The sequence below is a fragment of the Gekko japonicus genome, unplaced genomic scaffold (assembly GCF_001447785.1).
Source record: "Gekko japonicus isolate JY-2015 unplaced genomic scaffold, Gekko_japonicus_V1.1 scaffold93, whole genome shotgun sequence".
In the NCBI taxonomy this organism is placed as follows: domain Eukaryota; kingdom Metazoa; phylum Chordata; class Lepidosauria; order Squamata; family Gekkonidae; genus Gekko; species Gekko japonicus.
The window spans coordinates 1,876,205-1,903,836 of NW_015160838.1; the positions used below are offsets into that span (position 1 = coordinate 1,876,205).

Below are 27,632 nucleotides of genomic sequence, written 5' to 3' on the forward strand. Positions count from 1 at the left end.
TTAAATCTGGCTGGCTTTCTCCGATCCGATCGTAGACTTGACAGTAACCACTCAACCACTTTGTGTGTGTGTGTGGGGGGGAGCGGAAGGGGGGGGGAGGCTTTTGCCTTCGTTCCTGTGCTAGGGGTCTCCCACAGCCTCTGCTCAGCCACTGACCCAGCAGGGCTCCTGTTGGGTCTTTTCTGTTTCCTTCCCATCAGAATCTGCATCTCAAACCACACCAGCCTTGGTTTATGTCCTGAGTCTTTACAGAATGCCAGTATATATTCTCTCTCTTGAACCATGATGGCTAGAAACTTTTTAAAAAATGTGTAGTTGGGTGTTAGACTTTCTATAGGCAACCGGCCACTGATGGTGCAACTAGACTGCCCTGTGCCTTTTCCAAATCAGGTTGTACTCGTGAGATCGTTCTTATTTGAAAGCAGTCCCAGGAGTGCACAAAGGCAAAGGAAGCAAATGAAAATCAGCTGTGTGGGCATTTGCTGCCCCTACGAACGCTCGCTGTGTTGCAAGCACTCCTATTCACGCACTAATCCCTAATAAAGTTACAGATCACCCATTCTGGCACAACCTGTACGTATGCACTTGCAAAAAAATGTGTAAAAATGGTCCCAGAGATGCCTCCAGGATTGTCCTATAGTGGGAAAAGCTCCAGCATTTACTATTCTTTTCAGATTTTTACTGGTCTTAGGAGCTGTTGACTACCCTAGCTGTAAGTGACACAAATATGTAATAGTATCTGTTGCCGTAGTTCCCGGATCCTTACGATGGTGATTATGAAGAAGCATCTGGGACCTCAGACTGTAGTCTGGATTCGCTTGCGGATGCATGTCCCAGGAGGGGGATCTTTCTGAGGCATCCCGTCCCCGAGGGTCTGACTGTGGAAGAAAACTTTCCTCCAGAACACCAGGAGTCCCCTTTTGCATCACTATGCCGGGGAGTCTCTGCAACAGTCACTCATGAGACCGATTGCACAAAGCCAAGAGATAATTTAATGCTCACAGAAACTGCCATGGAAGATGATGGGAAGAGTTTGCCTTCACGATGCTCACGGGAAGCTGAACACTACGCAGTTGTATTGCAGCCAACAACTGAACCTTCCTGGTTCATACAGCACAGTCCTTCTGAACGTAGCCGGTTCTCTGAAAATGTAGCTCCAGCTTATGCACCGTGGCCCGCAATGAGGCTGAGTGACAAGAGAGCATGTGAAGATGCAATCGTCAAACGAAAGCAAGGGCAGCCCGTTCTAGAGTGCGCTGGGGAAAAACTGAGGAAGAAACTGCGAGCAACTTGATGTTCCAGTGGGCCAATTTCAGTGTAAACGTAATATGGGGGAAGAGGAGGTTGTTTGTGAACTGGCGCCATCTGCTGGAGGCAGGCCATGGGCAAATTCTTTGTGCTCACATTGGTTGAACATTAAAAACTGCTTTGTGCTGCGTTTCATCTTCTGCAAGAGCATGATTCAAAACATGGGAGTTTTAAATGCTTTCTGCAAACCTGAATTATCTGCCTGGGGCTGGGGACTGGGGCTACATGGCCCACACATTCCTCACTGGCCTTAAGAATAAGGCAGACGGCCCATTAACATTTTTACTATTGGAGGACCTCCCAGGAGAGGAGTGGTGTGAACTTCTTGTAGGCCTTATTTCACAATTTAGTTCTAGCTGCATATACAGGCATGACATCTGTTCATTTTGGTATTCTTGATTTACAGTAAAACCTTTTGTGGGGGATGTTTGTACACAGAACCAGGCCTTCTGGAGTGGAGCCAACCAGTGCCATTTTTTACATGCCAAACTTGACAACTCTTTGCTTTTACTGTTGACTCAGCATCTTCCCAGACACTCCCTGCCGCCTGGTGTCACACTCCTCCCAGTCCGAAAGCTGTTTTTCTTCTTCATAATGATTCATCTTTCAACCGTCTGTCCAACCTGTGTCGCTGAGGCATACACCTGTATTATCTGAAGGCAAGAACCTACATGTACTTCTGTAAGCTTGCTTTAATGGTGACTGGGGAATATTTCCCTGCTTGTTAATTCACATTATCACAGCTGACTTTATGCCATTTCCCAGCTGTTGTAGAAAACATTGGTAACAATCTTACATTACCTGCCCAGCTTCTGAAATGGTGGGGGAGGGGAAGGGAGCCTTCTCCCCCCCCTTCCTTCAAAAGGGCACCTAGATATACTCCAGCACAGGTACACCCAGGTTTGTACATTGAACACTAAAATTGACAGCTTTCCATTGTTAATTCCAGAGAAAAACAATAGAAGCTGTTCTCCCAATCTTTGCAAAACCATGCACAGGGAAGAATAAATAGCAGCCTCATACTTCCATATGAAGATGATTCTGCATTTCCTGCATAAGTTTAGTGTGGCAATTTTTTTTTCTTCTCCCTCTGAGAGGAGGACATCTTGATGGGTGTTTCCCACTCTATCCTTAGGGAGGCAGGAACCAAAACTTCACTTCCTGTCTTCTTGGTGGGACACTCCCTCAATCCAGTTTCTGTTCCTGCCTCAGTAGGGAGAGTCGCACTTCTGCCTTTTTTGACTACTTTCTGTTTCTACTGGCTTTCTGCTTTTAGCCTTAACTCTGTAGATGTTTCTCCTTTTCTGCGCCTCCTCCCCCGCTTGTTCTATTCTACCTTTTTTCTTTCCTTGACTGAACTCCCCCCGACGCTCTGGCCTGGAGCATGTCAGACCAGGGAGACTTGAACCGATTCCTCTATTGTACCTTAACTGCTTGTCAGTATAGGTTAGGCTGGGTATATGATTGGTCCCTGCTAACCCAGTAAACTACATCGAAACACAGAACTGGAAGGGAACCCAAGGGTCATCCAGTCCAACCCTCCCTGCACAGTGCAGGAAATTCACAGCTACCTCCCCCACCTCTCCCCGTGACCCCTACTCTAGGCCCAGAGGGAGGCAAAAAACCTCCAGGGTCCCTGGGCCAATCTAGCCTGGAGGAAAATTTCTTCCTGACCCGAAAGTTCTGATTAGCATTACAATGGACATAGAAGAAACTGGCTCATCCCTTCCTGCCCGCCCTCTCGCACTATCACATGACTGGGAGAGGGTCTGAAGCTTGGTTGCGCTGGTTTGAATCCAATTCCACTGGCTCTTCAGGATTGCTAAATATATAATGTACAGGTGATGAATGTAGGAAAGCTGACATGTAGTTATAAATTCTAGTTCGCACAAGGCCAGCAATAGATTTCAAAGTCTGGTGTACTTTACAGAAGCATACTAACAGTAGCAGAGGAGCTGGCAGATATATATTGGTAGGTACCTGTAACTACTAGCTGTACCTTTAGCATCAGGATCTAGTTTAAAATTAAAAAAAAACTTTAACACTTTTCAATAATTGAAGCAACAAATGGGCACAAATACATTTTAGAGCTGGGTGTCAAATGTGCGGCCTGGGGGCCGGATCAGGCCCGCAGTGGAACTGGCTGTCTTCTGCTGCTGCTTCCAGTTCTGCTGCTGCTGCATTGTCATGGGTTTGCAGCTTACAGATACACACCTAAACAGCATATTCAAGATTGCAACAGCGCAGACATTTTGATGCAATAATTCAGAGCAAGAGGTGTCAGTTATCAGACAGTTAAATAAACAAAATATTGCAAGAGTGCTAATGTTTTAAGGATGTTTTTATTTTAAGTAAAAAACCTTCGTGTCCTTTATAAAGTTTATATCTCCGCTACCTGGCATTACATTTTATGACACACATGGCTTGGCCCAGCAAGGTCTCATTTATGTCAGATCTGGCCCTCATAACAAATGAGTTCGACACCCCTGCTTTAGAGCTTTCTAATTTGATCTAAGGAGCTGCGGTGGTTCTAAACCCACAAATTTTACTACTTAAACCAGAGATGTCGAACTCATTTGTTACGAGGGCAGGATCGGACATAAATGTCACCTCGTTGGGCTGGGGCATGGACTACTCATCAGGAGAGCAGACTTAAGTTGGAAAACAGGCTTGACATCTTGCGTGTGTTCATGTGACAGGTGTAGTTGCCAACATATAAGATGTGGTAAAACGGGGCAGTAATGCTGAGTGAGGGTCTGGAGTGAAAATGCTCTACGCCTGTTCCCGTAGGGTCGAGAGTCCCTTTAAGGGAACTGGGTCTGAATACATGAAGGGCATTTGCCCAGCTAGATTCAGTCATGGATCTCTAATGGCAGTCAGTCAACAGTAGCAATATTTCAGTGTATTAATTATAAGAGGCGCATTACAGAATGGAGAACACGTCTCGAGTAGGACAAAGCACGCAGTGCTGCTGGAAATATTAAGTTTGAATGATAACGGAGCATGCTTTGTGAAGCTACGCCTCTGGCTTCTGAAGCCAATATCACATACAGGAAAAATCAAGTCCAGCTGCACCTTAGGGACCAACAAGAGTTTCGGGGTATAAGCCGACAGAGGGAGCTTTGACGCTCTAAAGCAGGGGTGGCCAAACTTGCTTGACGTAGGAGCCACATAGAATAAACGTCGGATGTTTGAGAGCCACAAGACTTGAACAGACATTACACGTTTTTACTGGTAAATATGCAAATTTGCTTTTTATTAACATTAAATGAGACTGCCAAAAAGAGTAACAAAAAGCGGTAGAAGCAGATACTGATAATGATATTTATTAAAAGAGCCAGTTTGGTGTAGTGGTTAAGTAAAGGTAAAGGTTCCCTTGCTCGAAAGCCAGTCAAATCCGACTCTAGGGTTGCGGTGCTCATCTCCATTTCAAAGCCGAAGAGCCAGCGCTGTCCGAAGACGTTTCCGTGGTCATGTGGCCGGCGTGACTGAACACCAAGGCGCACGGAACGCTGTTACCTTCCCACCGAAGTGGTCCCTATTTATCTACTTGCAATTTCTTGCTTTCGAATTGCTAGGTTGGCAGGAGCTGGAACTAGAGACGGGAGCTCACTCCATCATGCGGCACTTGGGTCTCGAACTGCTGAACTACTGACCTTCCACAGCCTGCAGTTCAGCATCTTAACCACTTGAGCTGCCGCAGCTCCTTAGTGGTTAAGTGTGCGGACTCTAATCTGGGAGAACCGGGTTTGATTCCCCACTCCTCCACTTGCTCCTGCTGGATGACCTTGGGCAAGCTGTAGTGCTGATAAGAGCTGTTCTTGAAAAAAGAGCAGTTCCTGTCAAGAGCTCTCTCAGCCCCACCCACCTCACAGGGTGTCTGTTGCGGGGAGGGGAAGGGAAAGGAGTTTGTAAACTGCTCTGAGACACCTTTGGGTAGTGAAGGGCGGGGTATAAATCCAATCTCTTCTCCTTGTCCAATGATATTTGTTTGCTAATGATATTTAGCTTCCCCAGCCGCCCTGCTGGGAGCCGCACAATGTGTGAAAGAGCCACGCGAGGCTCCCGAGCCACAGTTTGGCCACCTTTGCTCTAAAGCTTAGGTCCCGAAACTCTTATTGGTCCTTTAAGGTGCAACTGGACTTGGAATCTAATTGCAGACCCACACGCAACCCTCTGAAACAGGAAAAAGCAGTAACAGGCATCCACTCTACGCCAACTTGAACTGCACCAGACAGAAAGGTGGCTAATAAATGAGGCAGATAAATAAATATCCAGATGGCTGTATAGGCCTGGCTCTAAAGCAAAGAGAACTGCGCTGAGGTAGAAATAGCTATGGGGTTATGATAAAGCAGCTAGGTGGGAGAGGGCAATTGGCTGTGGCACACAAAAGTCCAATGTCATTTTAGACTGTACCAAATGACCACTACAAATGAGCATCGGTAAGAACTGTGTGCAGTTCTGGGCACCACACCTTAAAAAGGATATCATAGCTTTGGGAAAAGTGCAGGAAAAGGGCAACTCGAATGATAAAAGGGTTGGAACACTTTCCCTATGAGGAAAGGTTAAGGCGCTTAGGGCTCTTTAGCTTGGAGAAAAGACGACTGAGGGGTGACATGATCGAGGTTTACAAGATTATGCATGGGAAAGAGCAGGTAGAGAAAGAGGTACTTTTCTCCCTTTCTCACAATACAAGAACTCGTGGGCACTCCATGAAACTGCAGAGCGGTCGGGTTAGAACGGATAAAAGGAAGTACTTCTTCACCCAAAGAGTGATTACCACTTGGAATTCACTGCCACAGGAAGTGGTGGCGGCTACAAGCATGGACAGCTTCAAAAGGGAATTAGATAAGCATATGGAGCAGAGGTCCATCAGCGGCTATTAGCCACAAGGTATAGATAGGGACTCTGGGGCAAGTGATGCTCTGTCTTCTTGGTGCTTGGGGGGGGGTCAACAGTGGGATGGCTTCTAATGTCCTGGCCCCACTGCTGGACCTCCTGATGGCACTGGTATTTCTGGCCACTGAGTGACACAGAATGTTGGACTGGATGGGCCTTTGGCCTGATCCAACATTGGCATCTCTTATGTTCTTAATTAGTTCTGTATTGGAAAACGGCTGCTACTGGGATACAGTGGTTATCGATAGGTGGGAAAGATAAACAGGATATTGATGGAATTAACTCAGTTCTTTTTCTGAACTATTTTCCAATTGCCTCTTGCTACCTTACCCTTGGTGTACTGCGGTGGCTCAAGTGGTTAAGACGCTGAACTGCAGGCTGTGGAAGGTCAGTAGTTCAGTGGTTCAAGACCCGGGTGCCGCAAGACAGGGTGAGCTCCTGTCTCTAGTTCCAGCTCCTGTCAACCTAGCAGTTCGAAAGCAAGAAATTGCAAGTAGATAAATAGGGACCACTTCGGTGGGAAGGTAACAGCGTTCCGTGCGCCTTGGTGTTTAGTCATGCCGGCCACATGACCACGGAAACGTCTTCGGACAGCGCTGGCTCTTCGGCTTTGTAACGGAGATGAGCACCGCAACCCTAGAGTCGGATTCGACTGGCTTTCGAGCAAGGGAACCTTTACCTTTTACCTTACCCTTACAGGTGTACAGCATATAGTTTGTTTCTCTTGGAGAACCAATCAACACAGATTCCCCCCCCAACCCCCCCTCCACCGGTCATTCCCTGCCCAAGATTTAAGCAACACTCTGTTTAACAGTCTGCAAAAGTTTTGCTTTTGCCCCAACCGCCTCCAAACTGAGCTACGCCACTGTAAAGACACAAAGCCAGGAACTGTGCATTAAAGTTTTATTTCATGTAAAATCCAGTTAATCAAGAATACGTGCCACTAGAACCATCTAAAACCATCTCTTCCAATCATCTGTCGTCTTTCAACTACATCCGTTCTGCTCAACCCTGCGCTACCATCTGACAACTTAACCATGTGCCCTCTGCAGTGTTACACGAACACTCTAGAACTGGATTACAGCTATAGATATAGAGATATATATACTGCTATTATCAGTTAAGCTTTTTATTCGGTACACAGAACAGCCACACCACGTTCATAGAAGCTTCGGGGATCTTCCTTGGTCGCAATCTCAAAGTCGACGGTGAAAATCAGGTCGGCACGAGTGAAGTTCAGGTAAACCGGCAGAGTCACCTGAAAAGTGAGCAGATTCAGGGGATGGTTAGCGGGGGTGGGGTGGGGTGGCACACCAACAGGAAGGAGAGCCCAAGAAGCTACAGCCCAAGAAACCAGAGGTACGGGATTGAACAGTCTTACCACATTGGCCTTTTTGTCAGCATTGGTCTGCTTGATCCAACGCAGCTGCGTGATGGGCAAAATGGTCGAAATAGCATTGGAGAGGGACAGCTTGTTATTGTTGCAAGTAGCCCCTTGAAGTTTCAGACCTGGCATGGGAGAAGAGAGAGATGCTTAGGAGCCTTAATTTTTTTTTAAATGTTTATTAAGGTCAAGTATAACTTATAACATGTACAATAACTGCAAAACAGTATACAAAAGTCCTGAGAGTCCAAAATTACAAACCAGCCAGTTAATCACCCCCAAAGTTTTCAACATACATCAACAGTTATAAACATACTAACATAATAATTTAATATCAGATCCGTTCCCATATATAAAAACGACTTTTGAACTATAAATCCCACTGACTGGAGTCAGGTTTAAAATACCACAAGTTTGGGAGTCTGCTACTCTATACAACAAGAGGAGCCTCGGCAGCAGGGCGGAGGTCAGAGTGGAGTCAAAAGTGAAGCCATGAGTGATAGCTTGTCCTAGAGGGCAGCACGTTGTGTTCTGTTAGGAGCCTTGATGAAGTACACACAGGAGAGGCACTTCCACCTGCTATTAAAAGGGTGGTGACCCAACCTGACGGAGTCCCTGCAGGCAGCTTAGATCTCACCCTCTGCGTGTGTATAAAAGCTCCCGATGCTGGGCTGATCTCACCAGATACCACAAACAGCAAGCCTGGCAGAATATCGTCCAACCACAAAGGAGGTGCAGACAACAGCGTCTAGCAAAGGTTCTGCATAATCCCTACAAGTTCTCAGACTGCTCAAAGCCCAACCATTCAGAATGTCGGCCCCACCTTCAACGCTGGTGGTTGGTCTTGTGGAACCTGTCTGTATCATCCCCAGCTCTTCTGCATGCTTTCCCCTTGATCAGAGCTTACGGCTGGGATAAGGACATAAGAACATAAGAGAGACGCCAATGTTGGATCAGGCCAAAGGCCCATCCAGCCCAACACTCTGTGTCACACAGTGGCCAGAAATACCAGGTGCCATCAGGAGGTCCACCAGTGGGGCCAGGACACTAGAAGCCCTCCCACTGTTAGCCCCCCCAAGCACCAAGAAGACAGAGCATCACTTGCCCCAGAGCCCCTATCTGTACCTTGTGGCTAATAGCCACTGATGGACCTCTGCTCCATATGCTTATCTAATTCCCTTTTGAAGCCGTCCATGCTTGTAGCTGCCACCACCTCCTGTGGCAGTGGTGAAGATCCCTTCAGTCGTGTAAGAGATTTCCCTCAGTGGGGTGGGGCTTCCTTGCCTGCCCCCTGAACTGTTGCTTCTGGGGGGACGCCCTCTAAGAAAAGCGTTGAGAGGAGAGCCTGATGCGTGTGTGTCTGTGTGTGCGTGGCGGGGGGGGGGGGGTGTTTGAGGAACAATTCCCCTCTCCTTCCACCAGTGGAAAAAAGCATTAGAAAAGCTATTTTTATCATGTCGCTTACTGCTGAAGCAGAGCCATGTCAGACATAACCGCAGCTTTTAGCAAAGGTTGCACATATGGTGCCCCGTGCCACCCCACTTTCAGAGGTGCACCGTTCAGATACTGACTGAGTTGAGGACAGCAGTTTTGGTTATGAATTTTTGCTAACACAGAAGAAGAAGAAGAAGAGAAGAGATTGGATTTATACCCCGCCCTTCACTTGGAGTCTCAGAGTGGCTTACAAACTCCTTTCCCTTCCCCTCCCCACAATAGACACCCTGTGAGGTGGGCGGGGCTGAGAGAACTCTGACACAAACTGCTCTTTTTCAAGGACAGCTCTTATCAGAACTATGGCTTGCCCAAGGTCATCCAGCAGCTGCAAGTGGAGGCGTGGGGAATCAAACCCGGTTCTCCCAGATTAGAGTCCGCACACTTAACCACTACACCAAACTGGCAAACAGGAAGTGAAATGCTTGTGCATGTGCACGGTATGGGCTACATCCAGTTTTCCGCTCAGGCAAGTTACTTTTCTCTGAGCAACAGAACATTCCTGTCTCCCATGGATCTTCCCCCTGCCCCAAATGATGCTTCTGGGGGACACGGGACCACGAAGAACAGCATGCTAGGCAAACCTGTGGGGGGGGGGGGGGCAGCAGGAAGAGGGAGTTGGTGAAAGTTACTCATCTATTCCATGAGTAGAAAATGTAGTCTGGATCAAACCCTGATGAATTCATGCCTGTTATTTTCAGCACACACCTCCTTTACAGAGACAGCTCCATTAGTGTAAATAGACTGTTACGCCATTCAGCAGTTCTGTCTTTGGATCACTTCATTTTCAAACTTTCCAATCATCAACCCCCGACAACAGGCCACCCGTATAAACCCCCCAGGGGAGGGCTGGTGCTGCAAGAAGACCGGGGATCCAAAGCTTACCTGGCCTCTATGCTTGTGGGTCTCCCGCTCTCCCCCCTTCCCCCAGGGTTTTTAATTCCCAGGTTCACATTCGTATCCAACACAAGCCACTCTAGGCTAAGATCAGACATCGTTGGTTTCAGAGCTATTGAACTCGTTTGCAATTTAACTTTTCTTGGCAAAAACCACTTTGCTCCTGTGCATTTCACATAAAAGGCTAACCCCCCCCCCCCAATAACTAATCTGGTACCTCCCAGCACGGGCTTTGCCAACCTCTGAAATCCACGAGGCCACTAACCTGTCACTCCAAAGCTGCAGGCGTCCAGGACGGCATTCTGAGTGGTCGTCACGTTGACCTCCAGGCAGAGCTCTTCAAGGGACCAGCTGTTGGCCTGCGCCACATACTGCCTCGTGGCCGTGATGTAGGCCTCAGGCACAAAGAGGCCTCCCAAGCACACATGGATATTCTGTTGAGAAAGAAGTGCACAGCTCCGTCGTTTGACGCTCCTTTGCGCAATACAATCAGCACCCGAGGCTTGTAGCCAGAGATCCAGCCGGCCCCCTTCCCGACTTCTCACCCCTGCCCGGCCTCCCCCCTCCCTCTGGTTCTGGCTCCCTGCCCCTCTCTTCCAACTTCTTCTTAGGCCCGTTTGCTTTCCTAGGACTCGGGTCCTCTTGCTTTTCTTTTTCAGGTCCTTCAGCCCTACTTCTCTAGCCGCTTTTGGGTCTGTCCAACTCAACAACTGGCAACCCGAGACTCTCTGCCCTCCCCCCTTCTGTTTCACCGCCATCACAAAACCCTTTAGTGCAGCAATGGGTTTAAAAGCACATCTGCTGGATGGGACTGAGAAAAGATTTCACATTACTTTCCCATAAAGAGATTGCGGAGAGGCCTTTACTATACATGCACTGCAGCACTGTTAAAACATGATCTATGAGCTGACTGAATCGTCCATATGTTAAGCAAAAAGCAATGCTTCGAAGTCCTATGAGGCTTTGTCAGAGGCAGCTTTCTGCCATGGTATTCTAAAATATTGTTTTCCAACGCTCCAGGTAGAACTGGGCAAAGTTCTCCATGAAACGTGTAGCTGAGCTCCCAGTTACTGAAAAAGCTGAAGATCTTCTGCGCAGACAGCTTCCTTCACGGAGGAAGCTCAGTAGTATTGACACAGAAGAGCATTCCAGCCTACCTTAAGCTCCTTGGCTCCACCAGAGGCTGCTGCCTGGGAGATATTCTGGAGTTGCTTAATGCGTTCACTGAAGTCAGACACCCACTGTAACACGGTCATGCCAGCAGGAACGGTGTAGTGAGACCAGCTATGAGGCAGAATACCTACAGAGAAAGTATACGGGGACTTATTGCACTGTGAACGTGTGTAGATCCTGCTGTTAAATTCACATTTACAAACCAGCTAAAGCGAAACCAAAAGTTCTTCAACTGTCAAGCTGAAGTAATGCAAATGGCTCAATGGCCAATAATTTAACTTGGCATTTTAAACTAACCTATAATGAAGGAAGATGGTGATGGTTAACTTCCATTAGATAACATACATGCCACAATGTAGCCAGAGCTACTATTCAAGCTTACAATGAAAGCATTCACAAGTTTGCCATCTCTTCTTTTTACAAACTAAGTATTGACAAGTTCTCAGTTTATACAAGGCAGGGAATTTGATCAGGGTACTGTATTCAGCCATTAGAGGGCACTCCAATGAATTTTTGATCTCACAAATTAGTTTAAAAAGTATGTTAAACCCCCTGCCATAAGACTCTACGTAGCCTCATTATATGTGGAATTCACTGCCACAGGAGGTGGTGGCAGCTACAAGCATGGGCGGCTTCAAGAGGGAATTGGATAAACATATGGAGCAGAGGTCCATCAGTGGCCATTAGCCACAAGGTATAGATAGGAACTCTCAGTAAGGGCGCAAGTGATGCTCTGTCTTCTTGGTGCTTGGGGGGGGTCAACAGTGGGAGGGCTTCTAGTGTCCTGGCCCCACCGGTGGACCTCCTGATGGCACCTGGTATTTTTGGCCACTGTGTGACACAGAGTGTTGGACTGGATGGGCCATTGGCCTGACCCAACGTTGGCTTCTCTTATGTTCCATTTTCTACCATGACTCAGTTGCACCGCCTTCTTACTCTGTTTGTTCAGGAGGTTCAGTGTACATTTTAAGTGACGGAACAGGGCAACCTACCTTTCACCAACTCATTAATAAGGGTCCGCAAGTAATTGGTTTGTTTCTTTTTGCCTTCACACACTTGAACGACGTCTGCCAGATCTTGTCTGACGTCTTGAAGGAGTTTGGCTCCCATCTTCACTTCCCTCTCAAAGAATCTGAACAACGGATCCTTGATTTGAAAATGTGAGGGAAGAAATTTAGTCTGCTGAGTGAGAGGTGCCTGAATGCGACAAGGAAATCTGGTGCATCAGCTAGAACGATAATCATACCTTTACAGTAAGGTAATAAAAACGTCTGCCATGTTCCAGCTTTTGCGCTAAGTCAAGACTAAGTTTGTTGTCTAAATCTTATGCTAAGAAGCTACTGATCTGACCTTGTACCACACTTCTCCTCAACTACTTTTTCACCCTAACCCCTTACTGGGCTTCATTTCTTACCTTAATGTTTTCTACAGTTCGTTTCAAGTGATTCAGAGTTTGCGGGATAACATGGAGCCAGTTGGAAGCCGTAGTATGCAGCGTTCGCATCCAGGCTGGGCGGCCGTCCGAGGTGGAGTCTGTACGCGCCTTCTTCTCAGTCTCTGCATAGGCTAAATCATCCTCATCTTCTAACATTTGCATTTTCAGCATTTTACTGATCATATCAATACCTGAAAGTGAACAGATGCAATGTAAAACTGAAAGCTCTGGAGGTTAAGTTGAAGCTGGTTTTACAATAAGATGAACTGCTTGGCCATTAAATAAAAGATTGCTAAGATTTAGGGATGATTTTCAACAATTCCTTATCAAAAACTGAAATTTGAAGGCCCTACAGATTTTTAAGGGTTCATGAGCTCTTACAGTTCAGGGATAAATGCAAGATTCGCCTACTTATCCTCCAACACCTACTATGGGTTTATTTCACTGGATACTGTTGAGTTCAACTCTGCACACCATCTTTCCGGATTCAGCTCCCCCATATATGTGGAGCAGATATCCACAGCTTTGACTGTCGCACATTGTGTTAACTGTAGTAGCTCTGCTCAATAAAAATCCATCCCACTTTAAAGAAGTCCTGCAACACCTTTAAACTAACAACCTTAATCCGAGTATGTTAGTTTGCTAGAACACTGTGACCCCATAAATCAGGGGTGTCAAGCATGCAGCCTGGGGGCTGGATCAGGCCCCCGGAGGACTTCTATCAGGCCCGCAGTGGAACTGGCTGTCTTCTGCTTCTTCTTCCAGTTCTGCTGCTGCTACATCATCGTAGGTTTGCAGCTGACAGATACACACCTGAACAGCATACTCAAGATTGCAATAGCACAGACATTTTGATGCAATAATTCAGAGCAAGAGGTATGAGACACTGTTAAATAAACAAAATATTGCAAGAGTGCTGATGTTTTTATTTTAAGTTAAAAAAAACCCCTTTGTGTCCTTTAGAAAGTTTAATATCTCAATTGACCTTGAACTTTGAGAAATCAAAAATCATGTTTTTTTGGAAAAGCGTGGAAACCCTCAATATGGAATATAAGAGGCAACTGGATCGAACAGGTTAAAAGTTTTAGATACCTAGGAATACATTTCCATTAAAGAGCCAGTTGGGTTCCTCATAGTTGACAATGGAGGCCCAGGTGGCAGCCACTGCAAAGTTGGCCTTTTATCATCTTCGGCTGATTCGGCAGTTGGTTCCCTTCCTTGACCGTGGCGACCTGGCTACAGTGATCCACGCGACGGTCACCTCGAGACTGGACTACTGTAACGCTCTCTATATGGGGCTGCCCTTGTCACAAATCTGGAAGCTGCAGATGGTGCAGAGTGCTGCAGCCAGGCTGTTGATGGGCCTCCTGCATTGGGAGCACAGCCAGCCTGTGCTTAGGTCACTGCACTGGCTGCCAATAGCATACCAAATTGACTTCAAGGTGCTGGTACTTACCTTTAAAGCCCTACATGGCCTGGCATACCTGAGGGACCGCCTCTCCCCATATATACCCCAGAGAGCACTACGGTCAGGGTCACAACATCGGTTAGCTATTCCGGGCCCTAAAGATGCCAGGCTCGCTGCCACCAGGGCCAGGGCCTTCTCTATGGCGGCTTCTTACTGGTGGAATGAGCTCCCGGAAGAGATCAGGGCCCTGCGGGACCTTTTGGGAAGACTGCTGAATTGAAAACTCAGATGGTATATCTTAGAGCGCGCAATCTAATTTAAGGAATATTGAGAGCACGTTAAATGTTTTAAATGTTATGAATGTTTTAGCTGTTTTAAAAGTTTTATATTGACTAGGTACATTGTACCGACTTTTGTAAGCCGCCCTGAGCCTGTTCGCGGGGACGGCAGGGTATAAATACAAATAATAAATAAATAGCAGGGAAGTGATAAAAGCGGTGAACTGCAGCGTACTTGCGCTAATCCCGTTTTTATTTCACCAAGGGTAATCAGTATGTTCCCACAGCTATTAGAGTATTCAATCAGAAGACTAGTGCAAGATTGCTTTATGGAGTACCTATTTGGATCAAGGCCTTCAATAAGGAAGTGGAAATAATACAATCTAACTTCCTGCGAAAAATTCTGGGCCTCCCTATGTGTGTGCCTTATGCGGCCAACTGCCTGGAAACGAATCCAAGGCTCCTTGAAACTAAAGCATGGATTGATACTTTCAAATTTTGGCTACATTTACATTTTAAGGATAATAACGGTAGCCTTATTTTTCACATGCTGATGGGAGTGTCAGTTTTCAATGTGGTTAAACGACAGAAAAGAAAATCAATTCAATAGGGATCAGTATTGATGATTTATCCTCCCTTACTGAAAGTTCAGCCTTTGCACAGATCAAACAGAGACTCCTTGACGTCGAGATGCAGGATCTTAGGAGCCTTGCTAAAAACAGATGTTCACCCTTGGGCTTGGGGATTTTACCCTACGGGTATATGGCAGAGTATTTAACCTGTTTAACAGCCCCGCACTATCCCAGAGCTTATTCATTAGCCCGTTTCAATGTGTTACCCTCTGTGGTTCTCTACGGGAGATTTCATAAAATACCATATGCTAACAGGCTATGCACATGTAATCGGCGGGACCTAGAGAGCCTTGAACATGTTTTTTTGCACTGTACTAATTATCTTGCTATACGTTCCACACTTATTGATCCCTTGTTGAGAGAGCAAGCAGGGAAATCTGAAGGCAAAATTATTTTTTTATTACCTACTTGGAACCAAATTGTGATTGAAAATGTGGCCAAATTTGTGTACCTTGCAGCTAGAAAGCGAGCAATGTATGTAAACTGCCCAGAGAGGGTTAGGGCGGTATAGCAAGTTGAAAGTATAAATAAACAAATAAATGTACCAGCAGACAGGGCCTTGACTGTTCAGACTGTTTCCTCCCCGTTATAATTTGGTTGTTATGCCAATAAAGGTTGTTTGTTTGTAAAGTTTATATCTCCACTGCCTGGCATTACATTTTATGACACACATGGCCCGGCCCAACAATGTCTCATTTATGTCAGATCTGGCCCTCATAACAAATGAGTTCGACACCCCTGCCCTAAATCTTTTGGAAGCATTTATGAAAACGTAGAGTGGAGGGGAGGGGAGGGGGCCCTGGATCAACCTGCTGCAACTAACATCATCACCAAGCAGGGACCTTTCTAGGTTTATTTAATGCTGTGCCTGAGCCACCTCTGAGCCAGTTTGGTGTAGTGGCTAGGAGCGTGGACTCTAATCTGGAAGAAATGGGTTTGATTCCCCACTCTTCCACATGCAGCTGCTGGTGTGATCTTGGGTCAGTCATAAGTTCTTTCAGAGCTTTTCTCGAAAGAGCTCTCTCAGCCCCACCTACCTCTCTCAGCCCCTACCCTGTGGGGAAGGGAAGGAGATTGTGAGCTGCTCGGAGACTCCTTCGGGTAGTGAAGGGCGGGGTATAAATCCAATCTCTTCTTCTTCTTAAAACTAATTCACAGAAGTTAGAGGCACCGGAGCTGTGGCCCATGTTGGAGGTCTCCCTGAGTGCCCCTCCTCCCCCTGGCCCTAATGTGGCTCCCCTCACTCAGACATCTACCATCTGTAAGATGGCCAGCAGTGTTAGTATACGTGACAATCTGGGAGGTACAGGGGTTGCTGAGGAATGACTTGCTGACCCGAGAAGAAGTGGGGCGTTTTGTGTACTTTCCTGGAATGTAGAGGGATGGGGCTCTAACGGCAAATCCCTGAGGTGCGTAATTCCCCCCCCCCCAAGTATTTGGATGTAATCTACAGCAACAGAAAATGTAGAGCAAAGTATAATTATTATTTTTTACCCTGGGTGGTGAGAAGAACCCTTTCAGCGTTGTTCGGTAAGCCCAGCCAGGACGGGGTCTGGGTGTCCGGCAGCAGCTCCACCCACTGGACAAATTCTTCACGCCTGTCAAGTCACAAACGCCAGAGAACGATAAAGTTGTCGTGAAGACACCACAAATCCACGAGACCAACTTCTATGAGCCAGCCTAGCTTGTCCTTACTCCCGAAAGGGAAACGTTAAATACCTGATTCCGTCTGGCATCTGAATGTCCTTGTGTCCATCCACTTTACAAGCCAACTTGAACTCGCTGTCGAAGCTTGAAGTGGTGAAGAGGCGCTCCAGGAAAGTGTTCAGCAAGCGCTGGTCAAACTCATTATCAATACGGCCCCCGTAAATCGACTGGGCCATCAGAGTCTTCAGAGCGGACCATGGAATCTTGTCGGGTGAGATATTCTGACGGCCCTGGAGATGCAGACAGCTTTTGTTGCAAGGGCAGACAGCAAAGACTACAAGAGCAACATTTCTACAAGGGGTTGCTTGTGTGTTTCGGCTGCTCACTACATTAACAGTACTGCGAAGCCACGCTGTCCTCCAGATCAAGAAAGCCATGCACATTCCACTTACACAGAAATAAAGTGGCACATTTGCAGTTACTTGCCTTTGCTGTGTCATCCAGCCATGTATCTATTGTATCGCACGCAGATCTGAGATCCGATTCACCGAATTCATATTTTTTCGACCAACCCAGAGGAGCATATCGGAGCCGTTCTTGAATGATGGCGTGGAACCATGCCAGGAGGAAATAGAGGCGAGCGCGCTCGTTGGGTGACTAGACAAGAAAACCCCCCAAAAGTTTACTTCTTCACACTGCATGCAATGAGACCAAGACTGACGGCTGGCTACTCTTGCTTGGGATTCATTTATATCCTCCACCCCCAGATTCCTGTTCACACGGAGGAAGGAAAAAAGGGGGCCGCACTAAGGCAAAATAAAGAAGAAGAAATAAAATGGTACACCGTTTTGTTTCTTCTTAGTTTCACAAGGATAAAACCCACATATTTATTTTAGGGGTTTTTGTTTTGGTGTGTGTCAGACTTAGAAAACAGGCACAGCCAAGGTGTTGCATATGAACATCTAGGCAGCACAGAGGGTTCACTGGAGTAACTATTCACTGGATTAACTATTCATGCTCCCTCAGAGATGGTGTTAAGGAGACGGGTCAGATGAAGTAGCTGCCAAATGAAGCCTCATTTGCATAGGTTGCTGAGCACAAAGGTTTTCTGAGCGCTGGAGCTTAGGTCTCTATGCTGTGCTCTCCCTTTCCCTTTGTCACATGCCAAACTCATGGTCAGCAACAAGCTAAGGATCAGGGCTTCTCTTTGTGTGCAGCTTTCAAAAGGAGAAGCCTCAACTTTTTATGGCTAAGCAGTCCATCAATGATGCTGATGAGAATGCCAATGCCTCTGCTGCCCCAGGAATCAGAGGATGAATTGCATCCACCCCAGGCCTTCAACCGAATTAGAAATCGGAAGGGGTCTCATTACCAAGGCATTCTGGCAGCTACCATATGCAATTCTGCAGCTGTGGATTGGAGAGGAGTCTCAGAGCATCTTACAATCTCCTTTCCCTTCCCCTCCCACAACAGACACCCTGTGAGGTAGGTGGGGCTGAGAGAGCTCTGAGAGAACTGCTCTTTCCAGAACAGCTCTGAGAGAGCTGTGACTGACCCAAGGTTACAGCAACAGCTGCATGTGGAGTAGTGGGGAATCAAACCCGGTTCTCCCAGATTAGAGTCCACGGACTTAACCACTACCCCAAACTGGCTCCTGGCAGGGTCTGTGTGACTACAGCCAAGAGCTTACCTTGCACATTCTGGACACAGGAATGCTGCTAAAAGTTCTCAACATGTTGGCCTTCACACCAGGTGGCGGCTCAAATACGAAAATTCGGCCAGCACGCAGCAAGTTCACTGGTACCTGAGGACAAAATAAGTCATTTTGTTACCAAATTCAAGATAATCTCTCCATTTTACACTCCATTATACAACAAGATACTCTCCTCCTTCTCCACTTAAAAAGCTGATACGCCAGGACTGATGTAAAACATTTTAACTTCAGTGTTGTGTCTTCTTTCTTTCAACAAGGATAAAGTTATGGATCAGGATCACAGAATTAAGCAGCTGGTACATATGGGTGCTTTCACACACACTAAATAACGCACTTTCAATCCACTTTGCAACTGGATTTTACTGTGTGAAATGGCAAAATTCACTTGGCAAACAGTTGCTGAAGTGAATAGAAACTGTATTATTTAGCATGTGTGAAAGCGTCCATCAATAATGGTTAACTTTCCACTGACCAACAGAGGGGAATGGAGAATAAGGAAATCTAGAGAGCCTTTCAGGCTTCCTGCAGTATTTTCCATAATTTCCCGATTACTAAGATAATGTGAAGCTTTCTGAACACCCAAGAAGAGACATGTAACCATGCTATATATTTTTGAATTTTTCCATCAATTGGCTTTACTGGGGAGAAGCATTAAAATATTTAAAGAATATGGATAAAACAGTTAATGAATAACTTATTCAGAATAAAGAAGAATTAACAACAACAACAGTAACCAGAGGTGTTCCAAAATAAGCATACGTGGATTAGTGAGCATTTAGGTAATCACATCACATAAAATTTGGATGGCTGGTGAAATATTTAAAATATTCTAGGTGTGACTACTTAGCAAACCAGTATGGAGCTGTATTTCAAAGGCCTTTTATCAACTGGCTGCTTGTATTACACAATGAATTAAAAAAGGGTTGCCATCTATTTGTGTATTTGGTTGTATCTAATGGATTCTCGATCATTTGAGCTGGGTGGAGATTTTGTTCAAGTTCCAGAGATCCCAGATCTTAAGATTCCAGAAAACAGCCATACAATTTGGAAAAAGGGCTCCTTCTGTTCCTGCCTGTTTATAGATAGCTCTGCCAGAGGAGCAAACATTTTTCACAACGGTCTGCAACAGAAGCCTGGGCAACAGTGGATTTTGCCTGCAGCAAGCCACTTACCTTGGGAGTTATCTCCATTGTCAGGAAGAGTCTAAAGCATGCATGAGGCTGCAGGGAATGCAGCTTCTTTTCCAGCTGCATCAGCCACCCAGGTGCCAAGTGAACGTTCTTCAGCATGACCCACCTGGAGCACAGGGAAGGGGGGGGGGAAGAATGTTAATGAGGCTCCAGACTGTGCTACTGTAGGGTAGACAGTCCTGCAGACACAACAGAACCCACCTGCCCGATTTCACGGCTGTATTGATAGCCTTGTCGGCTTGGTTAAATCCTTCAGCAGAACCTACAGGCAAGAAATCAGGATTTGATGTTAGAAGCTGTACGTTAACCTTTTGTAGTATTTTGAACACAAATATGAAGGGTTTTCTTACCAATAGCAATAGAAGTTATCTGTGTATTCTGCTCGGCAGCAAGGTCTTCGACATGACCGCTGGCATCGTAGCCGGGCACCGAGCACATCAGCACAGGGGTATTTGGTTTCACCTAAAATCCAAGGGAGAAGAGTAGAGACGCATCAGTACGGGCACAAGGCAGGTGATTTCATTTCTACCATCACCCATGACAACAGGTATCTTCCCCCCACCCCCATCAGACTGCTTAGGAAGTTTGTCTTTCTTGCAGTACTAAGATGGACTAAGATAATACTTCTGTTTCATGTTGCAGGGGGGCAGATTGTCCCTCCTATGTTACCAGAGTAATAACAAAAGCTTTCCTTTCCTTTCTTCTTCCCGTGTTCCAGACCATTCCCTCAATATTCACAATGGAGTATGGAGCGAGGCACACAAGAAGAAGAAGAAGAAGAGGAAGAGATTGGATTTATACCCGACCCTCTACTCGGAGTCTCAGAGCGGCTTACAAACTCCTTTCCCTTCCCCTCCCCACAACAGACACCCTGTGAGGTGGGTGGGGCTGAGAGAACTCTGACACAAACTGCTCTTTTTCAAGGACAGCTGTGCCAGAGCTTGTCACATCAGCAGGTGCAAGTGGAGGAGTGGGGAATCAAACCCGGTTCTCCCAGATTAGAGTCCGCGCACTTAACCACTACTTAACCACTTAACAAAGCCCAGATTTTCCTCTACAAGTTTTCCCCTCCTTCCATGTATACCGGAAATCCACAAATATTGGTTTGGTTTGCTAGTCAGTCTGCGTGCATGTGCCCACCAACCATTCCCGAGAGCCAGGTTGGAGGGGAGAGGTGCACAGAAAAGAGGGGAGGTATGGTGCTGGGGTGTCCTTCAAAAAGCATTTCCCCTTCATGAGCTGACATGAGGATGCCCGCTCAGGCCACATAGCATGTTCCAAAGAACTGAGAAGCAGCCAATGCAGCCTTCCATGTTGCAGTCTCTGCTCCAAGACTTCGATCAGACTTCTGCAGGAACTTCACCCAGCAGGCGACATAAACGCCTACTTGCCTCGGTGTCTACAATGTGCGCCAGATCCAAGGGCTGCTCCATAATGGACATGAAGCTTTCACCAAGGTTCGCTGAAACAAACTGATGGGCCATGGCCAGGAGACGGTCAGGACGGAAAGCCTGGATCAGAAGCAGGCGGTGGATGGCCTGCCCAATGGTTGCTGGGGATAATGGAAGGTAAGGGCCGTTAGCGCTTGGTTCTGAAGTTGCAAAGAGGCTGAATGCTTTGCTCCCAAATCCCCCCTCCCCCCCATTCAACGTTAAAGCACAAAGTCCACCCCCCCAACTCAATGTTGAAGCACGACGTTTCCATTATAGGTTCTATGAAGATTATTGCACGCCAGTGCAACTTATTAAACTAGCTACAATTTGGGTCGTACACATCTTGGCTGCAGCTCTGCAGTGGATAAAAGGAGATTGGCAACTTGTACCTGGAACCACTGACTGAGGACTAAGGAGCCTGACAGGAGAGGACTGAGGGGACGGTAGCCCCGTGGGCTGCTCCTGGCCTCCACCCCTTTCCTTGGGCTCCGACGGTGAGGGTGACTGGGTTGGCTCAAGGACCATTTATTCCTGTGCTTGACGCGGCCTGGCAGCCAACTCAGGACTATGTGAGTTGAACTGATACCCAGTGCACGGCTTCCAAGCAAGAGGGCCATGTGACAGAGCCCACCTGGGACAGCTCTTCCAAACATGACCGTCAAGGAGAACAAGCTACCAATCAGGGGAGAGGCAGACTGCCTGGCTACCTTGTGCAACACATTTTTTGTAAAGTTAAGGTCTGTATTTCAGGGCTTAGAACAGAAATACCACGAGGAAAAAAAGAAGAAAAGAGAGTGGCTTGCGTTATTCCATGATTGCTTGTTCATGTAAAAGTGCCTTAAGCCATACAGTAACTGATTTCATCCACTGGAAGGGAACTCAATCCCAACCCCTCCCTGCTAAATAGTTCTCATCCAATGGGAGGGCAACACGGAAGAAGTATGTGCATTTCCCCCCAAGTATCTGGAGGTATAAAAAATCCATTCTGAAACAGAAGATAAGGTTCTGGCTGAACTTACTTGCAGGCTTGTCTTCCGTCCAAAGATAGGGGGCAGTTTGCTCTGGGGAACCGCTATCGAGCCAGATGCAGAATTGCTAGAGATCAAGTGCAGGCAAGAGAGTCAAGTTCTGATGCAACAAAAACATCCCCCCCCTTTTCGATTAGATCAAGAGCTATCAACGATTTCCTGACACGGTGATGGCCTCGGCAGTGGGAAGAGGATGTACACAATCACAAGGGTGTGTTTTGCTGCCCGGTCTGCAGGTTAGCAGCAATGGCCACCAAGTTCTTGGGGCTGGGAGAGAGGTAGGCTTCCCAAGTCCCCCTGGGGGGGGGGGGGGGGGTGTTCCCCGCCGCCACCGGATCGGGCCCCGGGGGGAACCCCACCCTGGCGTGCATGTCACCAGGAAGTGACGTTATGATGCCGGGCAAGCTGGGGGCGGGGCCACGGTCATCCGAGGGAAAACTCTATGGAGTCCCCCGGTAAGTGGCTTTTTTGACTTGGCAACCCTAGAGAGAGGTGCCACACGTGAACTGATCCCAACAAACTAACACCAAAACAGGTATAAAAATGTGCCTCCATGCATCAAAAACCATGCGTTAAAAACAGTTTTTAAAGTTCAGTTCTGCTGCCTTGTTTGAAGAACGGACTTACATCGTCAGCTTGCACTTTAGAAACCAGGTCCCTGAATGCAGGAAGGCAGCTCAGCCTCATCATGGCTTCTAGCTGTTCCACAGTCAGGCCGCTGATTTTGGGGAGAGACGTGTTGCTGAGAACAATTTCTTTCCCTCTTAAGAAGTGCTGGAATTCCACATCGTAGGTAGGCTCCCTTCAATTGAAAAACACAAAGCTCATGTCGAGAAGAACAAATTCCTTCCGCACTCTGTGCTCAAGGACAAAACAGTACTTCCCGTTCCTAAGCACCAGAATCAAACTCTTCGGCTGCCTGAATTGTGTAGGAATGGGGAAAATAATCCAATTTGAGCATTACTCGGAAACGAATGTTCAAGCTGCCACAAATAGCTCATGTTGGTTCTGGTACGGAGAGCCGAGCCTGTATTTCATTACGTGAAAATAAAGTGGCGGTGGGGTGGGGAATCTTGTTTCTGACTCTTCTCCCCCTGCCAATAGTAAGATCTGGAGTTTAACATGTCCTCGAGACCAATCAAAAACTGAAACTCTCTGCGATGCATTAAGTCCCAGATTTTGTCATATGGAGTCACAAGGGTAAGAATTCGGTGCATCGAAATGGTGACGAAATGACCTTATGTTAACTTTACTAAACCAAAACTTAAACTCAGAATCAGGAATCTATCCTGCAAGGACACCACTCCAGGAACTAACACTGTCCCATTGCTGAGGACAACATGAAACCAATGATGACAAACAGATGACAATTATACCTCTGGGTCCATCTAGGTCATGCAGCCTTGAGCCCACGCAGGGAAGGGAAGAAGGGGCTTTTAAACATCGTATGAGCATTTTAAAGGAAGCCACACTTGGTTTCCTCTTAGAGTTTTACTTGTTTATTCATTTACAGTTTGCCTTTTAGAGACTCGTAAGAACATAAGAACATAAGAAAAAACAATGTTGGATCAGGCCAACGGCCCATCTAGTCCAACACTCTGTGTCACACAGTGGCCAAAAACACCAGGTGCCATCAGGAGGTCCAGCAGTGGGGCCAGGACACTAGAACCCCTCCCACTGTTGCCTCCCCCCCCAAGAATACAGTGTATCACTTGCCCCAGACCGAGAGTTCCTACCTATACCTTGTGGCTAGTAGCCACTGATGGACCTCTGCTCCATATGTTTATCCAGTTCCCTCTTGAAGCCGTCAAGACTAACAAAGAGGGGAGCCCAGCTTGGAATAGTGAATTTGAATTCCTACCATCTCCTCAAAGCAAACTGAGGCTGCAAGTAGCATTTTTTTTAGACAGCCCAAATGCATGATCTTCACCCTTGCCTGTTTTTGCCCTCAACCTGCACCTGGGCTTGGTAGAAGAAACACTGTGCCGCAGTTTTACTTCAGTGTAGTGGTAACCCTAACGAAATCGAAATTGCATGCTTACCCAATAGTGCCTTTCAGTTTAATCCTTGCCAATAGCATAGCAAAGGTGATGTGATCCTGATGGAGCATGCCACGAGCCACTCGATTGAAAGCCACCTATCAACAATAACATGAGAAAGAGGTCAGTAGGCTTGGCAGGCAGCCCTCAGTTTCCCGTGAATAATAGTAAAAAAAATAAATGCTGTCAGCACATGGTTTTTAAAGTATGAAACGGCTCTACTGAACCTGGAAGAGATCCTTTGTGATAATGGAAAGGCGCTGGGTGTGGTCGGTAATACCCTTCAGATTTGGATTCTCATACAAGACATTGTGATAGATGTCCAGGAAAAACTGGAGAGAATACTGGTACAAGAAGTGAATCTGAGAAATTAAAACAAAAGCAAAACATAGTCAGACATGAAGGAGGAGGCAAGCAGGGTGCTGCCCCATCTACTTATTTATTTCATTTAACATACTTATTAGCCACCAGTCTTTCCTTATGAAGCTCAAGGCAGCTTACAATATTAATCAAATACATAAAATAGATCACATTTAAAATCACAACTCAGGACTGTTTTTAATCAAATGCAGTCCTAAATAAAATAATCTTCAGCGGCCTCCTAAAGACCAACAGTGAAGTTCCCAGGCACACCTCCCTGGGGAGGTTGTTCCGCAATTGTGGGGCTGCCACTGAAAAGGCCCTCTCTCATGTGCTCACTAAAGAGGCTTATTTGATTGATGGCACAAGTCAGGAGTGCCTCTCCCTGTGGTCTCAATTCCCTGGCAGGAACCTATGGGAGAAGACAGCCCTTCAGATACCCTGGTCAAAAGCGACACCTTTAATTGGACTCAGGAAGGGACTGGTAAGCCAGTGAAATTGCTGTAACATCAGGGTCACATGTTCCTGATAGCTGGTCCCAACCAGCTATCCAGCCACAGAGTTCTGCACCGGCTGCAGCTTCTGAACACCCCTCAAGGGTAGCCCACAAGTAGAGCACACTGCAATAGTCCAGTCTAGATGTAACTAAGATATGGATCACTGTGGCTTGGAACTGACTGACCCAGAAATGGACACAGCTGACGCACCAGCTGAAACTGGGCAAGAGCACTTTGGACCACTGCTGCCATCTGATTTTCTAAGGTGACTGTTGTGTCACGTTGCATTTCCAAGCTGCAAACATGGCCTTTTAAGCTGTGTACAACCCCATCCAAGACAGGAGGGATCTGAAGTCTCTGGCCTACCTTTCTACTAACCCAGAGCACCTCTGTCAGGATTAGCTTTCAGTGTGTTCACCCTCATCCAGCCTCTTACTGACTCTATGCACCAGTTCATCTAGCTATACTTTGCCAAAAATGTTGTGAGAGAGGAGAGAGAGAGAGGTCACCCCCCCATACCTGTTTGAGTGACTCCATTGTGAAGTAGATACTGCTACACGCAGTAGAAAGTGGAAGATACTGCTGAGACACAGTTTCCACTTCTTGCATGACAATGTCTGTTTCCTCTACTTTTCTGGTAACTTCAGCTGCCTCTTTCTTCAGGTTCTCCAGCGTTGTTATTATGGTGTCGTCGTCCAAGATCCGTCCCTTCACTTCATTGAGGGCTTGGAGAAGAGACTTTTCTAACTGCCGCAAGCGCAACTGGAATTCACCTTTGAGTATAAAAAGAGGACTTTCAAGTCTAATTCAAGCCCAGCGGTACAAAATTTGATTCGCTTTAAGATGTTCTGCCACCGACATACAGTATTAAGTTTGCGATAGCTATGGCAAATGCACACCCCTCAAGAGTTGATGTCTCAATGTTGTACCTTGAAGTTTGAGGAGATCAGAGCGTTTCTCATCCACATCTGGCCTTTCTGCTTTCAGCACCTCATTCAGGCACTGGCTCTGCAAGCTACTGCGAGTTACGGTGAAATTCACGAATGTCACACGGGAACAGAGATCAGGTGGGAACTCAACCTACCAAGACACAACGTGACAGTGTCATTTTTTTTAAAAAAGCATGTTCTTCCCCTTCCATTCTACCACTGGATTAAGCCACACAAATGTTAGTTCCTTACTGTTGGGTCTCTGGTGGAGAGGAAAATGACGAAGGATGGTGACAAATCAATATCCTGATCTCCCAGGGTAATAAGAACTCGACCACCAGTTCTCCGGACTTCTCGGTTCAGCACGGGATTCAGGACAGGGTCATAGCTCTCCACATCCTGGACAACAAGTTAAGAGAGGGACAATATGTCAGCAGAATACAGATGAAGTATAATTCTTGAGCTAGTAACAACAACTGCAATTCACGCATGAGCCAGAATCCAAAAAGTGACTTTGGGATCCAAAAAAGGCAAGTCTTCATGCAATTTCACAAGATACCTCCTTAGTTTCAAAAGCAACATGCTAGGTGGCTTCATGGCCACCAACGGAAAACCCGTTCAGTTACTTATGCTTGTCTGTCTCCTTGAGTTGGATCCAGACTACGTTTTCTGCTAAAAGAAAGCAGAACCTTCCTGCCTTCCCTCCCATAATTTAGTCTCCCTGAAGTGCTGGTCCTGGGGGGCAGGAACAGTATGAGGGGCAAATTGGGGATCTGCAGCAGGAAGGGGGAACTGGAGGAAACCACGGCTCCCCTTCAGCTAGTTTTTTGTCTGGATCCAACCCAAATTAGCTTCGACGAGAGTTAAGTATGCAGGACTTTCTATGCATCATACAGTGTTAGAAGGCAGCACTGTATTTGTTAATATCTATGTAATTAATGCACTGACAAAGCCCCGGCTGGATTTTACAAGAGAGGAATAACTGGAAATGGGGACTTAGCCAATAACGAAAAAGCTGCATGCAGCTGCAACTCACCTGGACAAGCAAAGGATTACCAAACCGTAAGGCGCTCTCCAAGTTCTTCCTGAAAGCGTCATCTAAGAAGCTGGTACGAGTTATCTTACGGTCCTTATATTCATTCATGATAAATTCTGTAGCTTGCCCAGAGGGATCGATTATCAGGGGATACCTAAAGAAAATGTCAAATCGCTTACAAGGTTAGTTATGATTTTTGGTTGCTGTTCAGTCACACAGTCAAGTCTGACTCTTTGCGACCCCATGGACCACATCAGGCCAGGCCCTCCTGTCTTCCACTGCCCTCCGGAGTTTGCTCAGTTTCATTTAAGATTTAGGGAGACCTAAGGAAGGTTTGCTCAACATACAATAAAAATGCTTCTTTTAAAAATATGGTTTCGCAAGAATGTTGACATCCAACATATTGGTTATCCTTCAGAGACTCAAGGCTTTCCATGTGCCGCTTGTTATCGCAGTAACAAAGATGGTGGCCCTGGTTAGTTTTCACTTCAGAGCTGAAGGGCTGAATCCAAAAGGACAGCCAGGAGGCCTCTGCTTGTGGAACGGACTTCCCTGACTCTCCCTTTCTGCCACAATCCTTTAAAATCCAGTGCAGTTGCGTGGGCACCCCTGGTATGATGGAACGGGACAACAATTACTTTGTGTGCTTTGTGCACACAGAGACGTGCATTACCTGCGTGCCACTTTTTAGTCGTTTCAGGTGGGTAACCGTGTTGGGGCGCTCACCTGGATGGCCCAGGCTAACTCGATCTCAGACCCTAAGCAGGGTCAGCTCTGGTTAATACTTGCACGGGAGACCACCAAGGAAGTCCAGGGGTGCTATGCAGAGGAGGCAAAGGCAAACCACCCCTGAA

At 46.7% G+C, this 27,632-nt stretch overlaps 1 protein-coding gene across 1 annotated transcript in view; it reads right to left on the reverse strand.

Moving 5' to 3' along the window:
• Positions 1 to 7,101: 7,101 nt before the first annotated feature.
• Positions 7,102 to 27,632, reverse strand: part of DYNC1H1 (dynein, cytoplasmic 1, heavy chain 1) — a 72,213-nt gene continuing 51,682 nt past the window's right edge. Inside the window, exons 57-78 of the mRNA XM_015418593.1 lie at positions 26,779 to 26,932; positions 25,995 to 26,141; positions 25,743 to 25,893; positions 25,333 to 25,586; positions 24,184 to 24,318; positions 23,960 to 24,054; positions 22,545 to 22,719; positions 21,909 to 21,984; positions 20,848 to 21,008; positions 19,807 to 19,918; positions 19,658 to 19,718; positions 19,439 to 19,562; positions 18,243 to 18,356; positions 17,039 to 17,209; positions 16,625 to 16,842; positions 16,400 to 16,503; positions 12,567 to 12,778; positions 12,145 to 12,298; positions 11,137 to 11,279; positions 10,245 to 10,413; positions 7,589 to 7,716; positions 7,102 to 7,465 (exon numbers count right to left, since the gene is read on the reverse strand). Of these exons, the coding sequence (XP_015274079.1) occupies positions 7,337 to 7,465; positions 7,589 to 7,716; positions 10,245 to 10,413; positions 11,137 to 11,279; positions 12,145 to 12,298; positions 12,567 to 12,778; positions 16,400 to 16,503; positions 16,625 to 16,842; positions 17,039 to 17,209; positions 18,243 to 18,356; positions 19,439 to 19,562; positions 19,658 to 19,718; positions 19,807 to 19,918; positions 20,848 to 21,008; positions 21,909 to 21,984; positions 22,545 to 22,719; positions 23,960 to 24,054; positions 24,184 to 24,318; positions 25,333 to 25,586; positions 25,743 to 25,893; positions 25,995 to 26,141; positions 26,779 to 26,932 (3,187 nt within the window). The 3' untranslated portion in view covers positions 7,102 to 7,336. The remainder of the gene's footprint in view (positions 7,466 to 7,588; positions 7,717 to 10,244; positions 10,414 to 11,136; positions 11,280 to 12,144; positions 12,299 to 12,566; positions 12,779 to 16,399; positions 16,504 to 16,624; positions 16,843 to 17,038; positions 17,210 to 18,242; positions 18,357 to 19,438; positions 19,563 to 19,657; positions 19,719 to 19,806; positions 19,919 to 20,847; positions 21,009 to 21,908; positions 21,985 to 22,544; positions 22,720 to 23,959; positions 24,055 to 24,183; positions 24,319 to 25,332; positions 25,587 to 25,742; positions 25,894 to 25,994; positions 26,142 to 26,778; positions 26,933 to 27,632) is intronic.